At 38.2% G+C, this 22,634-nt stretch overlaps 1 protein-coding gene across 2 annotated transcripts in view; it reads left to right on the forward strand.

Annotated features, from left to right (window-relative positions):
- The window catches only part of LOC111668306 (glypican-6-like), a 131,477-nt gene extending 116,229 nt beyond the window's left edge, over window positions 1-15,248 (forward strand). For both annotated transcript variants that reach the window (XM_023424331.2, XM_023424332.2), the window contains 3 exons: window positions 5,428-5,558; window positions 7,300-7,475; window positions 9,529-15,248. In XM_023424331.2, the coding sequence (XP_023280099.1) occupies window positions 5,428-5,558; window positions 7,300-7,475; window positions 9,529-9,752 (531 nt within the window). In that variant the 3' untranslated portion in view covers window positions 9,753-15,248. The remainder of the gene's footprint in view (window positions 1-5,427; window positions 5,559-7,299; window positions 7,476-9,528) is intronic.
- Window positions 15,249-22,634: the final 7,386 nt, after the last annotated feature.

A 22,634-nucleotide genomic window follows, 5' to 3' on the forward strand; every position in this document is an offset into this window, starting at 1 on the left:
CTGGTTAATCAAAGTGTTTTCAGTGGCCATAGCTTTGCAGCTACAGAAGATATATCCAATGGAGCTAAAGATGGCTGGGACCAACATACTATATGGCTTTAATCCATCAAAGGCCGAATAACCCCAACTTATTTGTAGTCAAGTGTGTTTGTTTGTTTCGCCCAATATCACATCCACAATCTGCTTTCCAGGCTCACAGCAGCAACAGTTCCTGACCCAGCATTAACCCTCTATTAAAGCAAGAAAAGAATTCTGCAATTACCTGAGGACATGAAGGGAAAAAAACCTCTGGAGGAGAAATTTAAAGGAATATCTCAGTAAGAGCTGTAGGTCGGAAAGTAGCAACCACAAAACATGAACAGAAAGTTGTAACAATTAGTAAAAATGTAACATACAGCAATGGGATTATAATTCTACAACAGGATTATAGCAGATCCATTACTAATGTAGCAAATCCAGTATAAGAAGTCCAATAAAATATGTCAAAGAAATGGGTATGGAGAGATGAATGGAACAAAATATGTAAATCCAATTAAACAATTTCAGAATAAGTTTGTCGCATGATTCAGAGTCCAGGAAGCCAGGGAGGTGGGATATGGTTTAGGGGAATGGGTGAGTGGTCCTGTGAAGTGTTTTAAATAGATAACCCCAAGGTTTACCACTCTAATATCTACCTCTCTCTAAATTGATTTTTAAATCTCATTGAGAGATAATTTTCAGAACAGCAGCTGGCACATGCAGATGTGTGCAGTATGAGGTGTTTACTCCATTCAGCTATAACTTTATTGAATGAACCACAGGCTCCTGTGGCATGTTGCCAAAGCCAAGATAAAGAAATGCTGCTGCTCACTGGGTTATTATCCTCAGGCTTGGTAGAGCTAACTTGATAGCTCCTGCTCTCTCTCACCTGACTCTCCACCAGCCTCAAACAGCAACGCAGTCAGTCTCTCGACTGACTGCCAGCAACAAAGCACACTGTCTCCAAGATACACAGTGCACCCGTGACTGACAGCTAACTTTTCTACCACTGCAATACATCAGAGTTCAGTGTAATGTTAGCAGCTCTGTTTGTTTAACATTCCAACAACTCAGCCCAAACTCATGAGCTAGTGGCAGAGATAGTGGAGTGGCAAGCTTTAGCAGAAGTTAGTCCTCATCTTGAAACTCCTCTTATAAAAAGTATGGTTTAAATTACAAACAATATATTTAAAATCAAACCTCTGTGTTGCTTGAAGTATTGTCGTCTGTCTATATTTTTGTACTGGAAGACTATGGCTGACTTTCTTACAGTACCACAAAAATGCTGCTCTTTATTTTTCACTTGGATGATTGACTGGAGAGGATTCCCTCTCTGCCTGGTACATGCAGCTTTAGCCTTGATCTTTTAGCTCTGTCACGTATGTAGCCATCATCATCGTGCATGTATATTTAGGACTCCTGCTTTTCAAACAAAATGGCTGGAAACATTAACAGGTGAGCTGGAGAGGGAGCATTCAGCCAACTCATGGTGATAATGTAGATAAGCGAGCTAGCTAACTGCAACAAATGCTAAAATCTTCTAGCAACATTCATAATTTTAGCAAATAAAATATATGGTTATCACTTAGAAATGAGAGGCGGGTTTTGTTTCCTTCTGTGCGAAATCAAAAATCCACTGTTTTAATGGTAAATCTGTCACTGTTATCATTGGAAACTATGTGACGTGCTAGAATGGAAAGCTTAACAGGCATCACAACATTAACTGTAAGGGGGGTTTAGCAAAATGTCATTATTAAAAGTAAAAAAAGTAAAAAATACTGTAACAGTAGCCTGCAGTCTGTATTCTCAATACATTTGAGTGAGTCTTGGCTGTGGATATTGTATTCCTATATACAACGGGTTGAAATGCAACCCTGGGGAACACAGTTATCTCTGAGAAAAACTGATTTATAATCCTTAGCATAAATACATTTTGCTGATTTGCTAAGAGACTGCATATGTAAAACTATGTGCAGAACAGTTACCACTGGTGAAAAATGTATTAAACCTGATCTGCAAGGGGGCGTAGATTACTACATTTATAATCCCTCTACTGTTTGAAATATGCAGTACATCTAGCAAAACGTACAAATTATTAAAGGAGAATGTGTAAATAGATTATTAATGTGACAGATTAAGTCACTGCCGGAAAGGTAACTGACTATATTATACTATGAAGTACAGAGGAATAGCAGCCGTTTAACACACATCTATTCAAAGATGTTAAGTCGACTGTGACAATTTTTTGCAGCAAACTCTGATGTAAAATTCTGCTGTAATCTGAGTTCTTTTCTAGAGTTCATAGTGTCATTGACAGAGTTAGTGTTTTTTGAGTGTGTCACTAATTTTAAGTGTCAAACATTAACTCAAGATCCATTTGCTAGCTTAGTCTTGGAAGTTTTAACTTTATCACACAGATTTCAGCAGGTGGAGTATGCTTAGTGGTCATGGTTCTGTTGACATGTGAGCTTAATAGCACTGATTCAGACTTGTCTTTCATGTTAGCTTAAAAGTGAAGCATCAAATTTCATTATTGTCTTTGGAAATAACAGTTTAACAGAACAGTCCAGATTAAAGGTCTTTTAAGTATTATAGTTTTTGCTGAAGTTTTTATCTGTAACGCCATCGGGAATACCAGGACAAGTCCCAGTGGACCGGCGCATGGGTGGGCCAGTGGACTGTCAAAAAATCCATAATGTTTTTACCAGCCCTGTCAGTCTCTTTACCGACCCTCTGTGTGTGCCTGTCAATTGGGGTGCCACATGAGAGCGTACTGGATGCATGTTCCAGGATAGGGCTGACTGACCAATCGCAACCAAGTCTCAGCTCACTGATACCAGCTCCCCTGAAAAAACTCAGCTTCAACTGTATGGTTCAAAGACTTCAGCCAGGGCAGGTAACTTCCTAACGGAGCAGTCATTATAAATATCATAGGGCTCTTCTCTGAAGTTGAAGTAAAATATGTACATATTTATATACTTTGGCAACTCAGCTGAAATACTACTGGGATTAAGAATAGAGGCTTTGGGCTTTGCATTCAATCAGATGTTGTTTTTGAAATATATGGGTATAAATTGTAAAAGGCAGATATTTTGCAGTCTATGCTTTTCAGAGCCTTGAAGAATTCAGCGACTGAAATTGGTTCAAGTCCAAAACAATTTACCAAAAAAATGTGATGCTGTTGAAAGCAATAGAATTTCACAGAGAAGGTCGTGACTCATAAACAATGTTCTTTCTTGCCAAAATATATTTTAACACACACACACACACACACACATATGCACGTGTGCGCTCTCACAATGAATACGTCACCTGTGTAATACAGGGCTCAGTTTGTGGCTTCATTCCGTTTTATGGATGCAGGCTATAATACCTATGGATGTGTTTGTTTTGAGCTTTTGTTCTTATTCTCACTCACTGTAAACATCATGTAGCCGAGCACATGCATATTTGAACATTTCGTCCAGTTTTTGGAATTTTGTAATCTATCAATGACAAAAATGCATTCAAGTTTTTTCTGTAGTTTTATAGGAGGTCCAGTGGCAAACCCTCCAACTTAGATCAGGGTACTTCCAGCAAACACAATTGTCCATGTTCAGAAGGGGAAGCCGGTGAGGGATCATGTACTCGTCCATGTCCGTATACATATTCATGCATTATCCTAAAAAAAATTTTTTTTTTTTAAAGGAATTGTTCCACATTTTAGGAAATATGCTCATTTGCTTCCTTGCTGAGAGGTAGATATCAGAATTGGTGCCACACAGTGAGCATGAAGCTACAACCAGTTAGCTTAGCCTAACATACAGAAACAATAGAAAACAGTTAGCCTAGCTTTCTTCTAAGATAAAAAGAGAAAAGAAATTAGCAATGTTAAAGTGCACTAATTAACATATATCTTGTTTGTGAACTCAACAAAAACTAATGTAGTAATGTCTACTCAGTAGTCATGGGTCGAAATGTCAACATGGGCGTCATGGCTGGTGTGATCTCATGCTCTCAAGTTAATCATATATTGCATTTGCAATTGTTACTGACTTTGTCTCAACACATAGAGACTATCTTGTCTTGTCTGACAACGACCATCACACCAGCTGTGATGCCTGTCATCATATTGACATTTCAACCCATGAGTACTCAACAATCATTACTACATCATCGCAAGACTCCCCAGTACTCATGTACTCATCTTTGAACTCGGCCTTCATTTTGATCTCAACTACTCACCTGTTAAGTTTCCTGACTGTATCTTGTACGGCTGTCACGCTGTTGTAGTGATAAAAATTTGTCCATAGACATGTCAACACCTGCCAAAGTAGTCAAAAGCGTCCCCCACTGCAGTAGGTGTCTCCAGCAGTACATTTTGCCATGATGACACACACACACACACACACACATACTTGAGCTTCTGTCTTTGTGACGACACTTGTTGACATTTGTTAGCCGCTTACCCTAACCTAAACCTAATTCTAACTGTCACCTTAAAACCAGGTCTTCACCCTCAAACAGCCTTTTAAAGTTGTGAAAACTGGCCAAAATGTCCTCACTTTGCTAAAATGTCAAAAATGCATTCAAGTTTATTCTGTAGTTTTACAGGGGGTAAGTAAGAAACAAATTGGTTTGGCAGTTAAACTCTAAAACTGGTCCTCACAAAGACAGAAGTTCTCACACACAGACTCAAAAGGCAAGCCACACTTTCGCGGCTGGTAAAAACTAGTTTTTCATGTTTATAATTAGAGAGAGAGGGAGACCAAGAGAGGGAGGGAGGTAGACGGTCTTGTTCAAACCTCCGCTCCTCATGTTTTTTTTGCCTGTTTGCTGGTCACCCGGTCAAACTTCTTGCTGAGTCCAGATGGAGTCAGTCGGGGGTGACGGCTCATGCCAAATATCAAATTCAAAACCCCAAGTCTGTCTTGTATGAATCAGAGATGAACACAATATGGGTGGAAGTGGAGAAGAAGTGAAATGGAAAGGAAAAGAACTCCAGGCAGTCCACCAGTAGCCTACTTCTCTCCTGCTGGACCACAAGAACAGAAGGGGAGGTGCAGTGTGTGTCTTAGTCCTTATTCGAGATGGAACTATGTGAATCTGTTGTATTCATGTTTGTTTTTAGGTTTCTACAGCTTCTTTCACTGACATTTTTCCTGTTTTAATCTATATATATATATATATATACATATATAAAATATTTCTTAACTGAAACGAAAACTGTCTCAGGTATTTTTTAATTGATTGTATATTCCCAATTAAGTTTTTTGGAATCAATGTAATATACATTCTGAGAACTACATAGGTTGTGTGTATCTCAGTGTTACAAAGAGCAACAACTTGGCAGTTGATTCACTTCTCAGCCATTAAAATGCAAAATGACCAACCTAATACATGTCTGTCTTCTGTTTTGTCCCACGGCAGGTGATTGACATCAAAGAGAAGCTGAAGGAGTCCAGGAGGTTCTGGTCCAACCTGCCAGACGACATCTGTGCCAAGGGCAAGCTCACAGAGTCTGACGACGAGCAGTGCTGGAACAGCCACGCGAAGGGCAGGTGAGGACTTCTGCAACTCTTTCTTACCACAGCAAAGTCTCCCCGCTCCACAGTTATCACATTTTGCCTGCCAGGGATTAAAATAACCACACTGTGTTCCCAGATTAACACTCTCTCTGTAAGTACAATGGTTAGTGCTTATATGGAGAACTTCTATATAAGCTCTGAGGCTCTAATACCCAGGGGGCTGTGGAGTTTCCAACACCTCTTATCACCACCGCAGTGTGTAGAGTATTGCTGAGCCGTACAGTAGATTGGACAGTAAATTGTTTTCCCTGACAGTGAACCAGAGACATTGGCAAAGAAAATATATCACCCCATCACTGTGGCCCTCTCCAAGTAGCAAAATCACCAGATGGTGCAATAAAAGACATGTTAATTCACTTGTTTGTGCCAGTACCTTTTTTAAGCATCATTCTAAATCTGGTAGGTAAATTGATTTCCCAGAGATAATAAAGCATCAGTAACAATCAGACCATGGGAGGACTGTGTTAAATCACTGGATTCTCCTCTTACTTAAACACAAACTACCCACACTACATATTTTGTAAAACTAATTAGATTAAATACAATCTTAATGGTTAAATGGTGACTCGAGACACATGTACACATGTATAAACAGAAACAAGACTGCAATCACTGCAGCAATTAATTATTCCCAACATGAAATAGACTATTTAGCCTTTACACACTTATGTTTTGTCAGATTTTAGCAGCCATGATGAGGAAGAGTAGCCATTATAATTCTGTCTGATTTCAGTTGGTTTACTTTTGGGTTCTCACCTTGTCACACAAGATAATGAGATATTCAAACATGTTCCAAAAGAGATTATTAATGTGCGGTCCTGCGGAGAAAGCAGGGAAGCAACTTCCTGGTCAAACACACTTGAAAGAGATGGACACAATGGCTGCACAAGAGGCTGACACAGCAACCACACTGGCAAATAACAACAACTCTATCAGCTCTGCAACGTGTGTAATTTGATTAGATTGCTTTGGTTTGGCAGAGAGCTCTCAACACACGGCAATTTAAGAAAACAAATCCAAGTAAACACAACACAAGTAAATGAAGGGGACTTGTTCACCGCTTTGACTATATATATATATATATGATGCGTTTTAAAAGAAACACTGCAAATTTGGTGGGGGGGGTTTGCAGTTATTTTTTGTTTTAAATGTGTATTGAAGATGTTTGCAATGTTTGCGGTGTGATAAGCTCAGCGTCCATACAGTTGATTGCCTCTGATTCAGTCTCATTGATGCTCATTAGAGACTGTACTACTTTTATTTCAGGCAGTTATTGGATGGTAAACTACAGAGAAATCTAGCATGGACTTGAAAAATATTCTTTGGTGCGTTATATTTGATTTTCACTTTTTTTTTTATTATCATCATCTCAAGGGACGGGTTCCCATTTGATTTGGCGAATGTAGATGGTTGAAGCCTCACATTACCTTCAGCATTTTAGCTTTGGCTAAACTTTGCAATACATTTTTGCACGGATTGAGGCCTATGAATTTTGTCCTCTATCTCAACGCGATCTCTTTATGACCGGTATAGAGACGAAAAAAATATATATACAGCCACTCTTTCAATGTTATATATGAAAGCATGTGATTTGTCAACCAAGCGTTTTGTAGTAAATCTAGAGAATATTGCAATAACAATAACAATAGTAGTAATAATACTACATGGAAACATTAGATGCTAGATCAAGGTCTTTGGTGTGTGACCTGTGCAGATATTTCCCTGAAGTGGTGAAGGAGGGTCTAACCAACCAAGTGACCAACCCAGAGGTGGATGTGGATATCACCAGGCCTGACACACTGATCCGGCAGCAGATCATGGCTCTACGTGTCATGACCAATAAGCTAAAGAACGCCTACAATGGAAATGACATTTACTTCCAGGACTCCAGTAAGTTCTCCAAACTCTCACGAGATGAGACTAATTATAGCAAAGAGAGACAGATTTGTCTGTTGATTTCAGTCACCATATGGTAGTTTTGACACACACATGCATATGTTCTCTCTCTCTCTCGCTCACACACATACACACACACACACACACACACACACACGCAAGAACAAGAACACCCCCACAGAAATATAAACTGTTAATACCGAATAAGATCTCAAGTGTCATCGATATAGCAACTCATCATACAACTCAACAGGATGCATCAGTGTTGCATGGAGGCAAGACTGACATTATTAGGAGAGAATAAATAGCTGCAGGTACGCTGACAAACAGTGATGTACTCCTCTAATGCTGCCGTGACAGAACCCATTCTTTCTGTCTGACTCTGTGGATCCTCTTGGGCTGACAAGATGGGAGAATCTCTCAGCTACAAATAAAATGTGTGGCTGCATGACTATACGGCCCCCAAATTTTGTACCTCAACTCCATTTTAGTTGCTGTCACAATTGTTTTTCTGTTAACGTTGGTTAAACATCACAGACCCACTGCTGAAGCAACTAAAATTGTTGGATAGAGTTGCTGCAGGTTTACCCACTCACACACTCTGTTAGTGGAACATCCTCATTTAAAGATCAGCCTTTTGCGCACACTGCTATTTATAATCAGTTTTTTTTTTTTTTGCCTTTTTTCAATCATGTAAAACCTTTTTTATGCTCTGTATAACTTTAAAGGCCCGGCCACACCAGCACTTGTAACAAGTAGACATTTTGCATTAAAGTCAGTTCATTTCAATAAAGCCGCCCTGAAAAGCAAATTCATTTATGAGGGCTAAGTAAAATAGTTTTTCACAGGAATGGAGAGTCAAAACAGAGGGCGCTATCATTGCTTATTAGCTTTGCTGCACAATCCACTTTTATTCATTTATTTATTTTTATTTATTTTTCCCTAAAGAATTATAAATTGCTCCAAAAACAAGGCATGGTTTGCAGACAGGTCAGATGTATAAATACAGCTCTGGAATAAATTATGAGAAATAATTGTCCCAGTAGCAATCCAAGCTAACTGACTATGCTAAGTGACAAAAAAACTAGCTCATAGAGCTATAGTATCTGACTGGTGCTAGCCTTTTCTCAGCTTGCAAGCGAATTAGAAGTTAGCTCACCACTAACAGTAGTAGTAGAGTAGCTGTGCGAGCAGTCACCAATGGAGGTGTTCGTTTCATGTACAAACAAATCTTTAACACCAGCCCCCAACATACACAGCGTCAGAGGGCCAACTTTTCTTTCTAATGCATCCACTGTTAGGCCTCTAGAAATAACTGAATCAGCAGGTAAACACATGCATGCTTGGATGTTATTATTGTAATCAGTAATGAAGTCCTTATAATGCATTTAAGAAAGTCCAGACAATCTGGAAATAAGCTCATCTCAGCATATTTCAGAACCCTTTCCTCAACATAGCGTAATTACATACAGTATTTTTCTCACAGTTTTTAGGTCTTCATTATACCCTGGACAAACGTGGAATGCAATCTTACTCTGGCTCCATTTGCAAAAAAAAATCAAAGAAATTTAGAAACGTGCAATCAATATAAAAATAAGAAGGAAGCCTTTATTCTATTAAACCTGAAAACACAGAACACAAAAGCCACCTCTGTTGCAAATGGTTTGCTGAAGAGCTATCAACCTTACAAATAGTGTTTGGCCTAGTTTTGTACTAAATTGAATGGAACAGGTTGAACCAGCAACAATCTAAGCTTACTACAGCACCAAGCCTAACAGCGTTATGAAGGAGATGTGATCACGTATTTGGAAAGTCAGTGACTGTGAATCTTTGAATTGGGCTGAATGAAACGATTCAAATCGGCAAAGTGAGTTATCAAATTCTACCATTACCTGTATGACTGAAATGCATGAGTGAACTTCTCTGTGCCACTTTCTGGAGAAACGAGGGCTTGATTCTGTATCCTCACTTCCCCATTGCCATAGACCAAACTAATAGCTGCATTACATTTATGTAAATTTTAATTGATGTGATTTTGTTGCTGCAGGTGACGAGGGCAGTACTTCTGGCAGTGGCAGCGGCTGCTCTGACGGCTGCACAACAGAGTTTGTTTTTGTCGGAACAGAGGCTCCTGTAATTGGAGCTGACAGGAGCGATGAACGCGCAGCAGCAGCAGCCGCTGGCAAGTCCCTTTCCCGTGGACCCTCCCTACTGCTGGTGATGGCCGCCCTCACACTCCCACTTTGGGCAATGCAGACTCACTGGAGATAATACACGAGTGTGGCCTGATCCCTGACTTTTATACTGTTACATACAGTATGTTTAACAGCAAGTTCTACTGCTGTTCCCTCACTGGACATGTAGAACCTCCTGGAAACCTGTCAAGAATGGCTTACTGTATGGTAGGACTGGAAGTGAGTGCAGTGCTGCATCCTGCTCGTCCCCCAAAGAATGTGCGGTGCCATCACTGAACCAGCTTTCACATCTCTGAAAAAAAAAAAGAAAATGTGGTGTTTCTTCAAAAATGCTCCTCTTTTAGAAAGTCTCACCATCTCAAGATGGCTCTGTCAATGATTTTCCAGATGAAGGAGAATCTATTTTTCTTTTTCTTTGTATGATGAAGTTGTGAAATCGAGACACCCAGTTTATCCTATTAGTCTTCTCCCCCTCAAACAAAAGGAGAAAGTCTTACTGTGTGCATGCGTGGAAATTATGTTAATTGACAAAAAAAAAAAAAAACATTTTTTGGGATTTTCTTTTTTTTAATGCAGGCTACACGGTTTTGGATTGGTTGGTACAGCATTGTCCAGTGCTAGCAGTTCACCTGGTTTCCCGTTTGGTCATATCAGTGCAGCTTAAGGAAGCAGCAGTTCTTACAGCCACTTTATAGTTGCACATTTGATTATCTCTAAGAAAGTGCCAGTGTTCTGCACTAAGAGATCTACTTTGCACAGATTATTTTTGTTGGCTTCATAAGTTTATAAAGCTTCAGGAAACATCCACCCCATAGAGAGAGAAGATCTATATTTTCAGATCATTTAACTGATTGTATTGTACTTAAAAACAGTTGGCATATGTATTCCACAGGAAGGTACTGTAATGTAATCTTAATGGGTTAGTAAATGGCTACATTTTTATAAATGTATTATTTGTTTTTACAAGTTATTTGATCACGGTAAAATGACAAAAGAAAGTTTTAGTAACAACAGAAAGCCATTATGCTACAATTGCCTGCTAACAATGTTCAGTTACCTGATTTACACTCTTCTGTTTGTGCATTTAACATGCATCTAAACATTTCCTTCTTATTTCTCAGAGGACTATATTAGAAATATTAGGTATATGTTAATGATATTTTCATTTATTTTCTTGGCTGTCATACTTTAATTATAAATGATTATGATTTATTTCCTATATTTTTCACGACGTTTATATTACATATATGGGAGGTATGGAGAAATCGTAACCCTCGTCCTGTGAGCTCACATGTAGCCCTCTAACAGGCTCTGTAGATTTACCCACTCACATCTAATGAAGCCTCACACTGAAATGCGCATGGTCTTGTTTGGCCAATGAGAACTAGGGATGTCACGATACCAGAATTTTGGTTGTTGGTACCAATACCATTAAAATTTCACAATCCTCAATACCAAATTCGACAACAGAGGCTGCTGTGCACACAGTGTGCTAACGTGTGCACATACACAAGCAGCAAGCAGTAGTTTAAATCAAGTTGACAAACATGGTGTAAAAATATCAATTCCAAAAGTCAGTGTTATATTTATCAGACTGAACGGTGATAATGTTAGCTTGCTAATGTTGTGAGCGCCCAGCTCCCATTATGAGCTGTCGTCTATGTTAGCCTAAACAAAATAACGTTAGCCTGTGAATGTTGTGTGTGGAGCTTTGCTTTGCTACAACAGATGCCAGCTGTCACAGATTACAAACTATAATGGTAACATTTCAGGACATGAGCATTTTGATGACATGTTGTTTATATAAATTTAACCACTGAAACTCTCTCACCCTGAATTCTGTGTACAGATGTGTATTTCTGTCTTTGGGCTCCTTAGATAAGGTTGAGGTGTTTCCTCCTTTGATTTGAAATGCTCTATGACACTGTTTGCATTCTGGCTTTTGGTGCTCTATAAACTGTCTCTGCTGATCCTCATCAAATGCAAAATATTTCCTTAGACCAGTCTTGGTGTGTTTTTGTTTTTTTTCCACAAGTTGCAGTGGACCTGTTGCTGCAACCGCACTTGCTGCTCATCATTCCAGGTGTTATTGTTTACTGTGCCTGCCTCCTTCTTCTCTTTGAGTTTGATGTCAGACTAGAGCGCTCGTCGGGTTATTTTACTGCCCCCATCAGTCCTGGAAGAATTGCATGTCAATACTTTAGAAAAACAAGTACCATGACATTTTCAGAATTTTGGCATCGACTTGGTACCAAAGTATTGGTTCTCATGACATCCCTAATAACAAAAGACCTACCACCCCTACTGGCTACAGGTTGTACTCTTAGAAAGTCAGCAGCTGGAAAACAAGCAGGGTGCCGAGGTTAGAGGGCTGTGACTGTGCTTTTAGAACTAGTGTTACTATACATAACCTCCATTTTATCTCCTGCAGGCTTTGACCTCTGACAGGCTCTAGAGGCTTATGGAGCAAAGCCAATAGCTTGCACTCTACCAACACAACACAATGGCAGTGACCTCTGGTAACGCAGAAAAAACAGGACCAGAAATGTTGCAGGCATACTGCTAAAACAAACCAAGGGCAAAATGTTCACTGTTACATGAAAGAAGGCCTTTGAGGCAGCCAATCTCATGCTGGACTCAGCTCATAAGCACCTGAAATGCACCTGAAATACTTTCACATAGCCAATAATTCTCTTGTCTCTACAGAGACCCTACCCACAGCCCATTGCTATAACAAATTGCCATCTGATGTGAGCATCTTAAAAAGACCGTGCATTTAACAAGTTTCCTGTCTCTGTCGCCAGCATGAGGGAAGATTGAAAAAAAGCTTCAAGCTGCACCTTCCCTCTAAGACCTGAAAAATATCTGATGTTCATAGGCACAAATGAGAGGCACGGGCAAACAGCGGCGCTTCTGTGTTCTCAAATGAGCGAACAACTAGAGTTGACTGATCTCTGCATTGATAAGGTTTGAGGCAGCATCAGAGTTGCCTCACAGACAGCACCATAAGGGGAATCTCTCCTCAGTGGGCTCGTATGGCTCACAAGAGAGACCCCAAGCACCACAGGAATCCCACTGCAGTACAATTGACCTCTGTCACCTCAGTGTCTGCAGAAACCACCTAAGGAGTAGGTGACTGAACAGCAGCCTCCCACCAAAACCAGCGTGGTAAAATTAAATCACTGATGCATAATCCTTAATTGTGGAGTGCGACAGGAATGAACAAAAACTGCAGCCTGAGGAGAGACACTGAACACTGAACTGATCAACGAAAAGTCGCCCCAACATCAAACTGTCCAGTTCAGTAAAACAGTGCAGATTGTTCATTTCCATTCACTTGTTTTTATGCACATGTTCAATTTGCCCAAGCAAAACCTGAGTGGAAATGTTGGAAAACCACAAAAAAGCTTTTACTCTTGGAGAGGTGAAAAGTTGGTGTATAGATGAAAACAAAGTGATGGAAACAAACTAATCTCAAAAACATACATAAAGCATGTGACATTTGATGGTCTTGATCTTTCTCATTGTCTCCTCTTCTGTGATAGTTGAATGTCACAGGATTGGAGATTTAACGCCGTCAACTGTCTTTCTCAATGCACCAAACTTCTAATATTTACATGATATTAGCTAATGGGAACATGCATTAATTTGCTGCATTCTCTAGGAGAGAATGCAATGAGCATTTTTAAGATGTGGGTTGGTGAGTGCATTCTGATTGGTATTTTAGCACTTAAAGGGGTGAGTGTGCAAGCCTGTCGAGCCTTTCTAGATATAAGCCTGTATGAGATAGAACCAGGGCGTGCAGTGGAAACTAAACACACGTAACCAGAGTTTACCCACCTCTCAAAATCTAAAATAGTGTTTACTCAGCTGTTTATGCAGACGTTACATGGGTTACACTCTATGGCAATTTTCTCTTGGATATTTTGGATTGCTCGTGTGATCTGCAGGATCACGGTGTCTTTACAAAAGCCCACCACCCAACTGTGTTAAGGAGCGGTGAAATAATCAGTGGGTCAGACGAGATGAGACAGATGGGAGGTAGTTAAACAGGATGGATATATAGCAGTAACTATTTATAATATGCTGAATATTGAGTGAATTATTATTACAGTAACTAGCTGTCAGAGTTGATGTGCAGCAGCAGGTTTCCTGAGCTGTTAGGGTTTTACCCACCGAGGTGTAGTCCTGGATTGCAGATAACTGCAGTAAAGGACATTTCATGTAAAAATCATGGTCTGTCACATGGGGCCATTTGAGCTCATGAAGCTCAGACTCATAATTCAGTTTTAGCTTGAGACGTTGACATCGCTGACTTGATACAGAATCTTCTGACTTTTAGAAGTAAACACAAATAGGTGTTTTGTCCGCACTTTTATTTTTGCTGTGCAGTGCAGTGTCATATTGTTTCCCAAAACTAGACCCAATTGTGCAGTAACAGAGTTGCATTCAGATGATCTTTGTGCTTTGGTGATTCTATAATTGGTAAATGAAAAAAATATACAGTATACAACAGGAAGGGTCGATTAGAAGTGCAAGTAAGTGGGTTATATATTTACAAGTCTAACAGCCATATAAATTCAGTTTTGAAGTAAGAAAACATTGTGGAGGCAGTTATTTCTGAGTCAGGGTCAGAGCTGAGGCAGAACAGTCGGTACAGTGTGTGTTCCATAGTAAGGCAGGACGTTAGCTGTGTGGCTTCAGATACTGGCATTGTTCAAGCTTTGGCACTGCTGCCTCCTCAGTGAAGCTTAATGGCTACATTTGTGAAAGTGTAAAAACTGCGTAAGCATCTGCAGCCATACAAAGTTTGGATGCTCACGAAAGAGAATCCACCACGTCTGTCATGGCAACAAGAAGACTTTTGGATGAGTGAGGGTGAGGCAGATGTGTACTGGTGTTCCTGAAATACAGTAAAGTAAGTGAATTAAGAAAAGACAGTTTCAGAAGAAGATCCAATTTTCCCAAAGAGCTCGTATCGTTACAAACAACAGTCTTCTCTCATTACGACAAGAGGTATGTTTGCCATTTTCCACTGCCTTGTGTATTCCTCTCTCCCTCCTAACAAGCTATGTTACCCTGGTCAGACATGCAGTTCAATGTCTGAGATGCTTCAGTGCTTAACTTAATTTGTTTGTGAGCCTTTTTTCTTTTCTTTTTTTTTTTTTTGTCTCATACATTCTCCAGCATTTGAAAAACTGAAAAAAAAAAGGAGTAAAATTGTGGTTGGCTGAGTTTTCTTTTACAGAATGTTTAGAACAAAATGTGTTATGCAAGGTCTTCTCCATTTTGATGTTAATCGTTTGCTGCACTTTTGCTAAAACATATGCTGTGAGTGTGGTACTGTTGTGATTTGCAAAATCAGATAAGTAAGGAGCACATAAAGGTTTCTGGAGCTGTCAGTGCACGCTGTTTAAAGTGTTTGGGGGGAACTGAAGTTGATAGTTATACAAGCAGACATGCCTTACCATTTTTTAAAATACTAAAATGGATTGCTTATTTGGCTTTTGTTACACATTCTTGTATACAGAAAATAATACAAAGGTGATAATAAACATTTTAATAAAAACAACTTGTTTACTGTAGTTTTCTCTATCGTGTCTCCATTTTGTCATTTCAATGTAAATATGTTGTTTTGGGGCACTGGCTGAAATGACTGGGAGGTAGTCTCAAGAAATCAAATATGCTTTTAGAGAGAAACTTTGAGAAATTGATGGAATTTGGTATCCACTCCTCTCTCACCTCAAAAGAAGCCATGCTCTGTCTTCATAACATCAGTAGTTCTAATGCATCCAAGCTTTATATTTAGTGAGTGGTGCTCAGCATGGCTGAAGAGTGTTTTCTGGCTGGAACGCAACAGTGGGGCCAGCCCTATAATCACAAATGTCGCTGACTGGCTGACTGACTGACTGACTGACTGATTATATTTCCACCACTGGTCAGTGGAGCACCGAGCTGCAATTTAGTAAACCACTCTGGTTTCCCGGCTGCTCGGGAAATTGCAGGGAAGCAGAGGAGTACTTCCAATACACTTAGCCTCGCCTCCCTTACTGCAAATAAACTACTTTCATTACATGAATCATTATTACTAAAGGAGACATAGGAATAACTAAACACAAAACTCACAACACTGAGCAGGAGAGACGGAGGGAGAGAGAGAAGTCATCAGTAATGAGGCTTCGTAATAACTGCTATGACCAACTACATATCAAACAGGAAGTTACACAAAGACCTGCCTCTTATAAATGTCTGTTTCTTTCTGGAGTTGGAAGTAAATAAAGCCTAAATTAATATGTATCCCAGACAGAGGCTGTGAGCTGTGTGAGAGATGGATTAAGAAAGACAGTCTGTATTGCAGCAGGTGCCCTGGTGGCTCACCTGATGGAGTGTGTGCCATTTGGGCTTAGTCTTTGCCCCGGCAGCCTGGGTTCGATTCTGGCCTGTGGCTCTTTGCTTTATGTCATCCTCTCTCTCCCTCTCCCCAATTTTCCTGTCTTTTTCATTAACAATGGCTCTGTTCTATTCAAGTGTTCCAGTGAGCCAGCACTAAAGCAGCTAAATGGAATTCAGCCAATATTAATTTTGTCATTTATGTCTGTAATTTTCTTACTGTGACATGGTCATGTTTTCATGGTCATGTAGAGCAGCTTTAAACAAGTGGATCTAATAGGGGTTCTTTCACAATTCATTCACTAGCAAGTCTATCTTCTGATTATCCAATGCTAGAATCTGAAGTAATTACCTTGAAACACAGGTGAAAAAAAAAAAACAGTTTGACATGACAATTTAGAATAGATTTACTGCATTTATTAAGCCTGTTTCTCTGTTGAAATAACTAAGATACATTCTTTTGTTGCCTATTTTGTCTACGTCAGTGGATCCCAACCTTTTTTTTTTAACACTATTCAATATAGTGGATATTGCTCCCGTACTTTCACACAATTACTATCAACATAACCAATGATAGTACAACATACTACCACATGTAGTGGCAGAAGCTGGACGTTTCAACCATTTATCCATTACTTTTAGCTTCACCATTTAATCCAATGTTTTAATCCTATTTTAGATATACCACTTATTCAAACTGTTATCAACTTTTAGATAACTATAACCATTTATTAATCTGTTAGCTATAACTATTAAACTATTTATTCAATTGTTTAGTTAATTATTTTAACTCTTATCCTCTTTCTACTGAATGTTAACCATTTATCCGTGACTTTTGCCTGTCTATTTATCCATTTACCAGTAGTTTTAGCTATACTTTTCAAATGTTTCTCAACTATCATACTGAATATTCAGTAGAAAAAGAAAAGATGCCTAATTTTACCTAGTTTACCTTGTAAGTTATGGAGAATGGGTCATTGACACAGTTTATTTTAGTTTTATTTAAGACTTATGAGATTCAACAATGACCAGATTACCATGACTTTATGTTTATTCAAATTTGCTGATGAAGTACTTAAACTGGAAGATTGTGTGAGATTTCTGTGAAAATATGAACCCAATATACAGATTATATGAGGTAAAACTATGTAAAACACCAAATTTCAAACTTACTTTCTTCATTAAAACAGCAGATCACAGTGGAGGTTCTGTTTTAGATATTAATGCATTTTGGGAAAGCATGATGAGACGCTGAGCTAATACAGTTCCAGGCAAAATTACAGACCACTGCTTATGAAATGAATCCCTTTCATTAAAAAAATTATTACCGCATGAAAACTAATGAACTTTAATAAACCCTCGTTTTAAAAAGCAGCCTCTTTATGTTATTGTGTCTTCTCTTTCTGTCCTTTGTTCTCACCTATTCTACACAGAGCTTTCACAAATTACTTTGAACTTTAAAAATGGGACAAAAGACATCATTGGTGATATATTTTCAGACTTAATGTGGCACTGAGAGTTTAACATTCAAACTGAAAAGTAACACAGTACTATACTGTATGTGTTATCATTGACACAAATAATGTATTCTGTCATACATTAAACTTACGTCACATTTGGATTTCTTTATTTATAGAATTATGTAACATATTCAAATATACTATATGAAAATATGAATGCATATGAATCTTACTGTCAACTAGTATGAACTCTTTTTTTTTTTTTTAATTGCTGCATATATAGCTTAATATGTTTCTAGCATCAATTTGCCCATCATTACATTTTCCTTTTCCTTTCCTGATTGTGTTACAATATTTGCAGGAGATTACAAAACCTGGATTCTACAAATTTAATTAAATCCAAATGTTCTGTGCAATATATTTTACTCCCCCATCAAAAGATGAAGTGAAAGAGAAACAGGCAAGAAACAGGTAGTGTCAAGCTCAGTTGAAATTAATGTGTTAACTGCTACCAGTATGATGACTGATAGATTTATCAGTCATCAAACTTGGGCCGGCATCACATTTTGTCAGGGGAGGTAGCAGAACGTCTGGTAGACAGAAAAGACAGGGGAAAAAAAGCTCACTGCATTGCCTCATTCACTACATCTTAGCAGCTCCCCCAAACATCCATTTATTCATTTTCACATGACAACATCAGTGGGAACAACACGAAACGGCTTCACATCTGAACCAGAATTATTCATTATAATCTCTCTTTCTGTCTGTACAATTATTTATGTGCTTCAATTATGGATAAAGCAATGTGAAAGGGCCAGACTCCAGATGAAATACAAAAAGTTTATGGATTTCAAAGACAGGGCTTAGTTTTTACTGTGGGATCCACTTGATAATTTCGAATTGCTTTTGGCTAAACCTCTGTGACTGTAAAATGAATTAATTTTGCTTCACTGTAGTGCTGGAGAAATACTGTACAGTATATGTTATAATGGCAGCTGCACCAACTGATCTGCTGGTATTTTTTTTAATTAATTGAAACCATTTGTTCCATTTTTTATATTTGCATTCAGAATATTTGAATAACTTTCACACAACTGGACAGTTTTAGAATTCTATTAATTTTAATGATTACTAGTTTCTCTTGCTGCCTCAACAAATGGCTGCAAAAGCATGCAGGCCATAATGTTACCAACAGTCGGCAGAGATGATTATGGTCAGTTGGTAAATACCAAGGAATGTATATAAATATAATAATCTTTATATATAGTGTATTGTAAATACTGCGGCACTTAAAATACAATTAGGAAATTGATACATATATTTAACTGTCTTGCCAATGATTTATGCAGCCGTCCACATCCTTTGCTTCAGTCTAAGGATACAAATTAGCAGTTGAGCAGCTGACATCAAAGAGGCGACGGGTGCTCTTTTAGTAAGTAATGGTGGAACTGTGATGTTTGAGAAGCTGTATGATCATCTGTGTGTTTATGCAGGGGTGTAACTACATTTACGATAGTGGTTGGTTCCAGACCTGAGGGCTGAGATCCCTTGCAAGGTTGCAAGGTGAATCTGGGGGTTCACAAGATCAGTAAAAGGACAGGAAATAATTAGCTTAGAAGTTACTGGCTTCATTTTTTTCAGGGGGGAGGGTCTCTCTGATGTTGATCTCTGATGTCAATCCCAAATAAACGTCCACAAATCCACTTAGAAATCACAGAAGAGCCCCAGAACATGCCTGAGAATCATCGTATTTTACACAGTGTAAATAATTAATTACAATAATTACAGTTATGACACAATTATATTTCTACCATTGAGGAAAAAGGTTATTATCTATTTATTATTATATTTATTCCTTTAAGGCAGAGTTTGGACTACTTTATTAGGCTGCGAATAGGAAATTATATTTGTATTGGTTATCTTCTCCACAGGTATGCAAGAGAAAACCAATAGTTACAATCTAATGTTGTTTTCCTTTCATTAATTAAGGATCTTTTTTAAAGATCTTTTTTTATTGCAACCACACAATCATAGTAGCACTAGTTTAATTAAATAACTGTAATGTATCAGTAAAAGAAGCTCGGACACAGCAGGAACACTCGTATAATTTAATGTAATACAACAGCATTGCAATAAATACCTTTGCGAAATCATAATTTCCTCAAACAGACTGCCTAACACAAGAGATCTGACAATGACACCAATGCCTTTTAATTGCCCTTCACAACTCATAAAACTCAATGTTGCCTCTGAAAGTAGGGTGGTGACTGTAAATATTAAGGTCTGAGGACATTGTTAATGGATTCTCTGATGACACATTTCATCCAGGCACTGATTGTAATTGCTTTTTACATGACAAGTAATAGTGTGAGGGCTTTAGAGACAGTGAAAAATCCCTTGAAAATAGAGACCTATGAAATTAAACCTTGGTTTTCAATTTACACTCCCTCAAGAATTGAGCAATTAAATTGATTTAACCCAGTGTCGTGTAGTAAGACATAAATAAGTTTCAACATTTCATATCTTTTGGAGAGGCTTCATAAAAAAGTTGCCTTTTGTAGAAGATGTACTTTATGCTTTGACATGTAAGACCAGATGCTGTTCCCCCCGTGTGTTTACGCTTCATTTCAAAACCAACATGGCAGGTTCAACACACCATCCCACTCAGCTGATTCCTGTGATGTTGATATGACCTTGGCTGGCAGTGTTTATTGTCTTTGAAGGGCTCGTTCAGTGCCTGCAATTCAGAATGATTAAAATGTTCAAATATTATCATGTTGGTTGTGCCAATGAGTAATTGTCATTATAAAAAAGATTCTTCTGAATATGTATCTCCATCTTGAACTTCATGTCCCTGCCTCAGTACCCTAAGCCCTTTGCAATCATGTTACTTGTGCAAATACACTTCTTTTTTTCTTTTCGTTTCGTACATTAGAGGTTTTTCAAATAGATTCTCCCTCTGTCTGTCTCTGCTGTCTTTCTCTCTCTGGATTTAGGATAAAGACTGAATTACACAGCAGAACAGTCCTGGATAGCAGAGACAGAGATTACCCTCCCTGATCTTTCTACAGACAAGAAATAGTTCAGTGCAAAACCCTCCCTGAGGGCCTTGCCACCTCAGTACTGACAGACTGCGTATTAGCATGCATCAGAGAACAGAAAGAGAATGGTTTTATCCTTTTTGACCCACCACTTGACTCGAGAATGAGAGGAATCTACTGAGCCCATGCAGTGGATGTTAGGCGTGTCACCGTGCTGATCCGTATTCATGCATACTGCCATGTCGGAGGCATATGGCTCCACAGCCAACAGGTGCAGCATGCTGCCCTTTTTTTTTCAAATGACAAGAAAAACTAAAAAGGCTTAGCTCCCAAAGCAGCTTGGATTTGTTGGCTCTGAAAATACAACATTTGCAGTCAGTGTTTAACCTTTTGTTGGATATGTTCATGAATAAAGAAATAATATTAAAACACAGAGTTCCAGAACTGATCATTACAAAAGTTTGAATCGCTAATTATTGTCCGTAATGAACAAAAGTAATTGTATTTCTATATGTCAAAAAGAAACACATCCAATCTCCTCCACTATTAATTATTTTAGTATTGAATCATTTAAAACAACATTACAGTCAGAGCTGAAATGATTCATTGATTAGTCGAGTGGTAAAGAATAAATAGCTGGCAACAATTTAAATCACAGATCAATCATTAGGTCACTTATGAAACACAAACAAAAAATTATCGTCTGATTCCAGATTCTCCACTATGAGGATTTGTGGCTTTTCTCAATTGTAAATTATTTTTTCATTCAATGTCTTCCACAATTTAGGAAAATAACAGCACATTTATTCAAGCACTGTACTACTATAATATATAACTACTATTTTAAGGTACTTGTACATTACTTGCATTTCCATTTATACATTTACTCTAATTAATCTTTTAATGATTTTTACTTATGTAAAGAGAATGTGAATGCAAAACTTTTTTTCTATTGTTTACAGCAGTGTTACTAATTTTAATTAAGTTATATAATTATTTCACTTTTGAACTATTGCTCAGCAAAAACAAGACATTAAAAGACGTCATCTTGGGCTATGAGACACTGTGAGAAGCATTTCTTTCACTATTGACATTCAAAAACTAAAGGATTCATAAACTAAAAATAATCTAATTGATCAATAGTAATCTCTGGTAATCAGTAGTTGCAGACCTAATTATAGTACTGCATAAAACAAAAGTTGATACTGATGGTTTTGTTTTGAATCATTCCTAACAGTATTTTAACATTTGCAATGATAAAATCAAATACTCTGATGAGTTGTGATGAATCTGTTAAAAGATATAGGAAGAATAATGTCTCTAAATAGTATACTGCTACTATCTGTATTTCCATAAGTAAAATTTAAAATTTGTGATGTTAAAAAGAAGTTTGTACTGTAAAAAAATAAGTCTGCCTCTGGATTTGACTCTTTTCAGGCAGTGGTCAACTGATAATCAATACATACCAAACGTCCAAATGTATAATTTCATATGGAAAAACTTGCATTCTGCTCTTACAAATACAAATTATCTGCTCATGTTTTAAAAGTATTTCAAATAATTTTCTGGCTTAGCAGCATGAAGAGCACACAGTCTTACTGTAGTTTGTCGTCAGGTGCCTGCAGGTATTTAATGCCCTGTATGATATTTCTAATCTTCTATGTGGGTGTACTCTGATGTTTCATGGGCACTCTGTGCTCATCTGAACCTTTCTTAAAATGATCATAGTAATGTCATTGCTTGTTGCTAAAAATACTGCACCCTGTCTTAAACAGTGCCATTTCTTATCATGTTTGCTCTTGTATGCGGTGGCAAAGTCGTGTAGAAAGTGGCATCCAAAACCCTGATCTACTAAATGTCTCATTCTTATAAGCTGCTGCTTCACTGCCTAATTAAGAAGCATGAATAATGCAGCAGCTTGTGTCGTAAATGGAACTGGCAGTACGTCCGCCCTGGATCCAGAGAGAAGATGTGTCAGACCTCAGTCAGGAACTGATGCTAAGCAGGACACCCACCTTGCACCAGAGAACTCTGGGAAAATAAAGTGTGTGGGGACTGGAAGATGGG

The sequence above is a fragment of the Seriola lalandi genome, unplaced genomic scaffold (assembly GCF_002814215.2).
Source record: "Seriola lalandi dorsalis isolate HSWRI2012SDOR001 ecotype SW California unplaced genomic scaffold, Sedor1 jcf7180002054735, whole genome shotgun sequence".
Taxonomy (NCBI): Eukaryota; Metazoa; Chordata; class Actinopteri; order Carangiformes; family Carangidae; genus Seriola; species Seriola lalandi.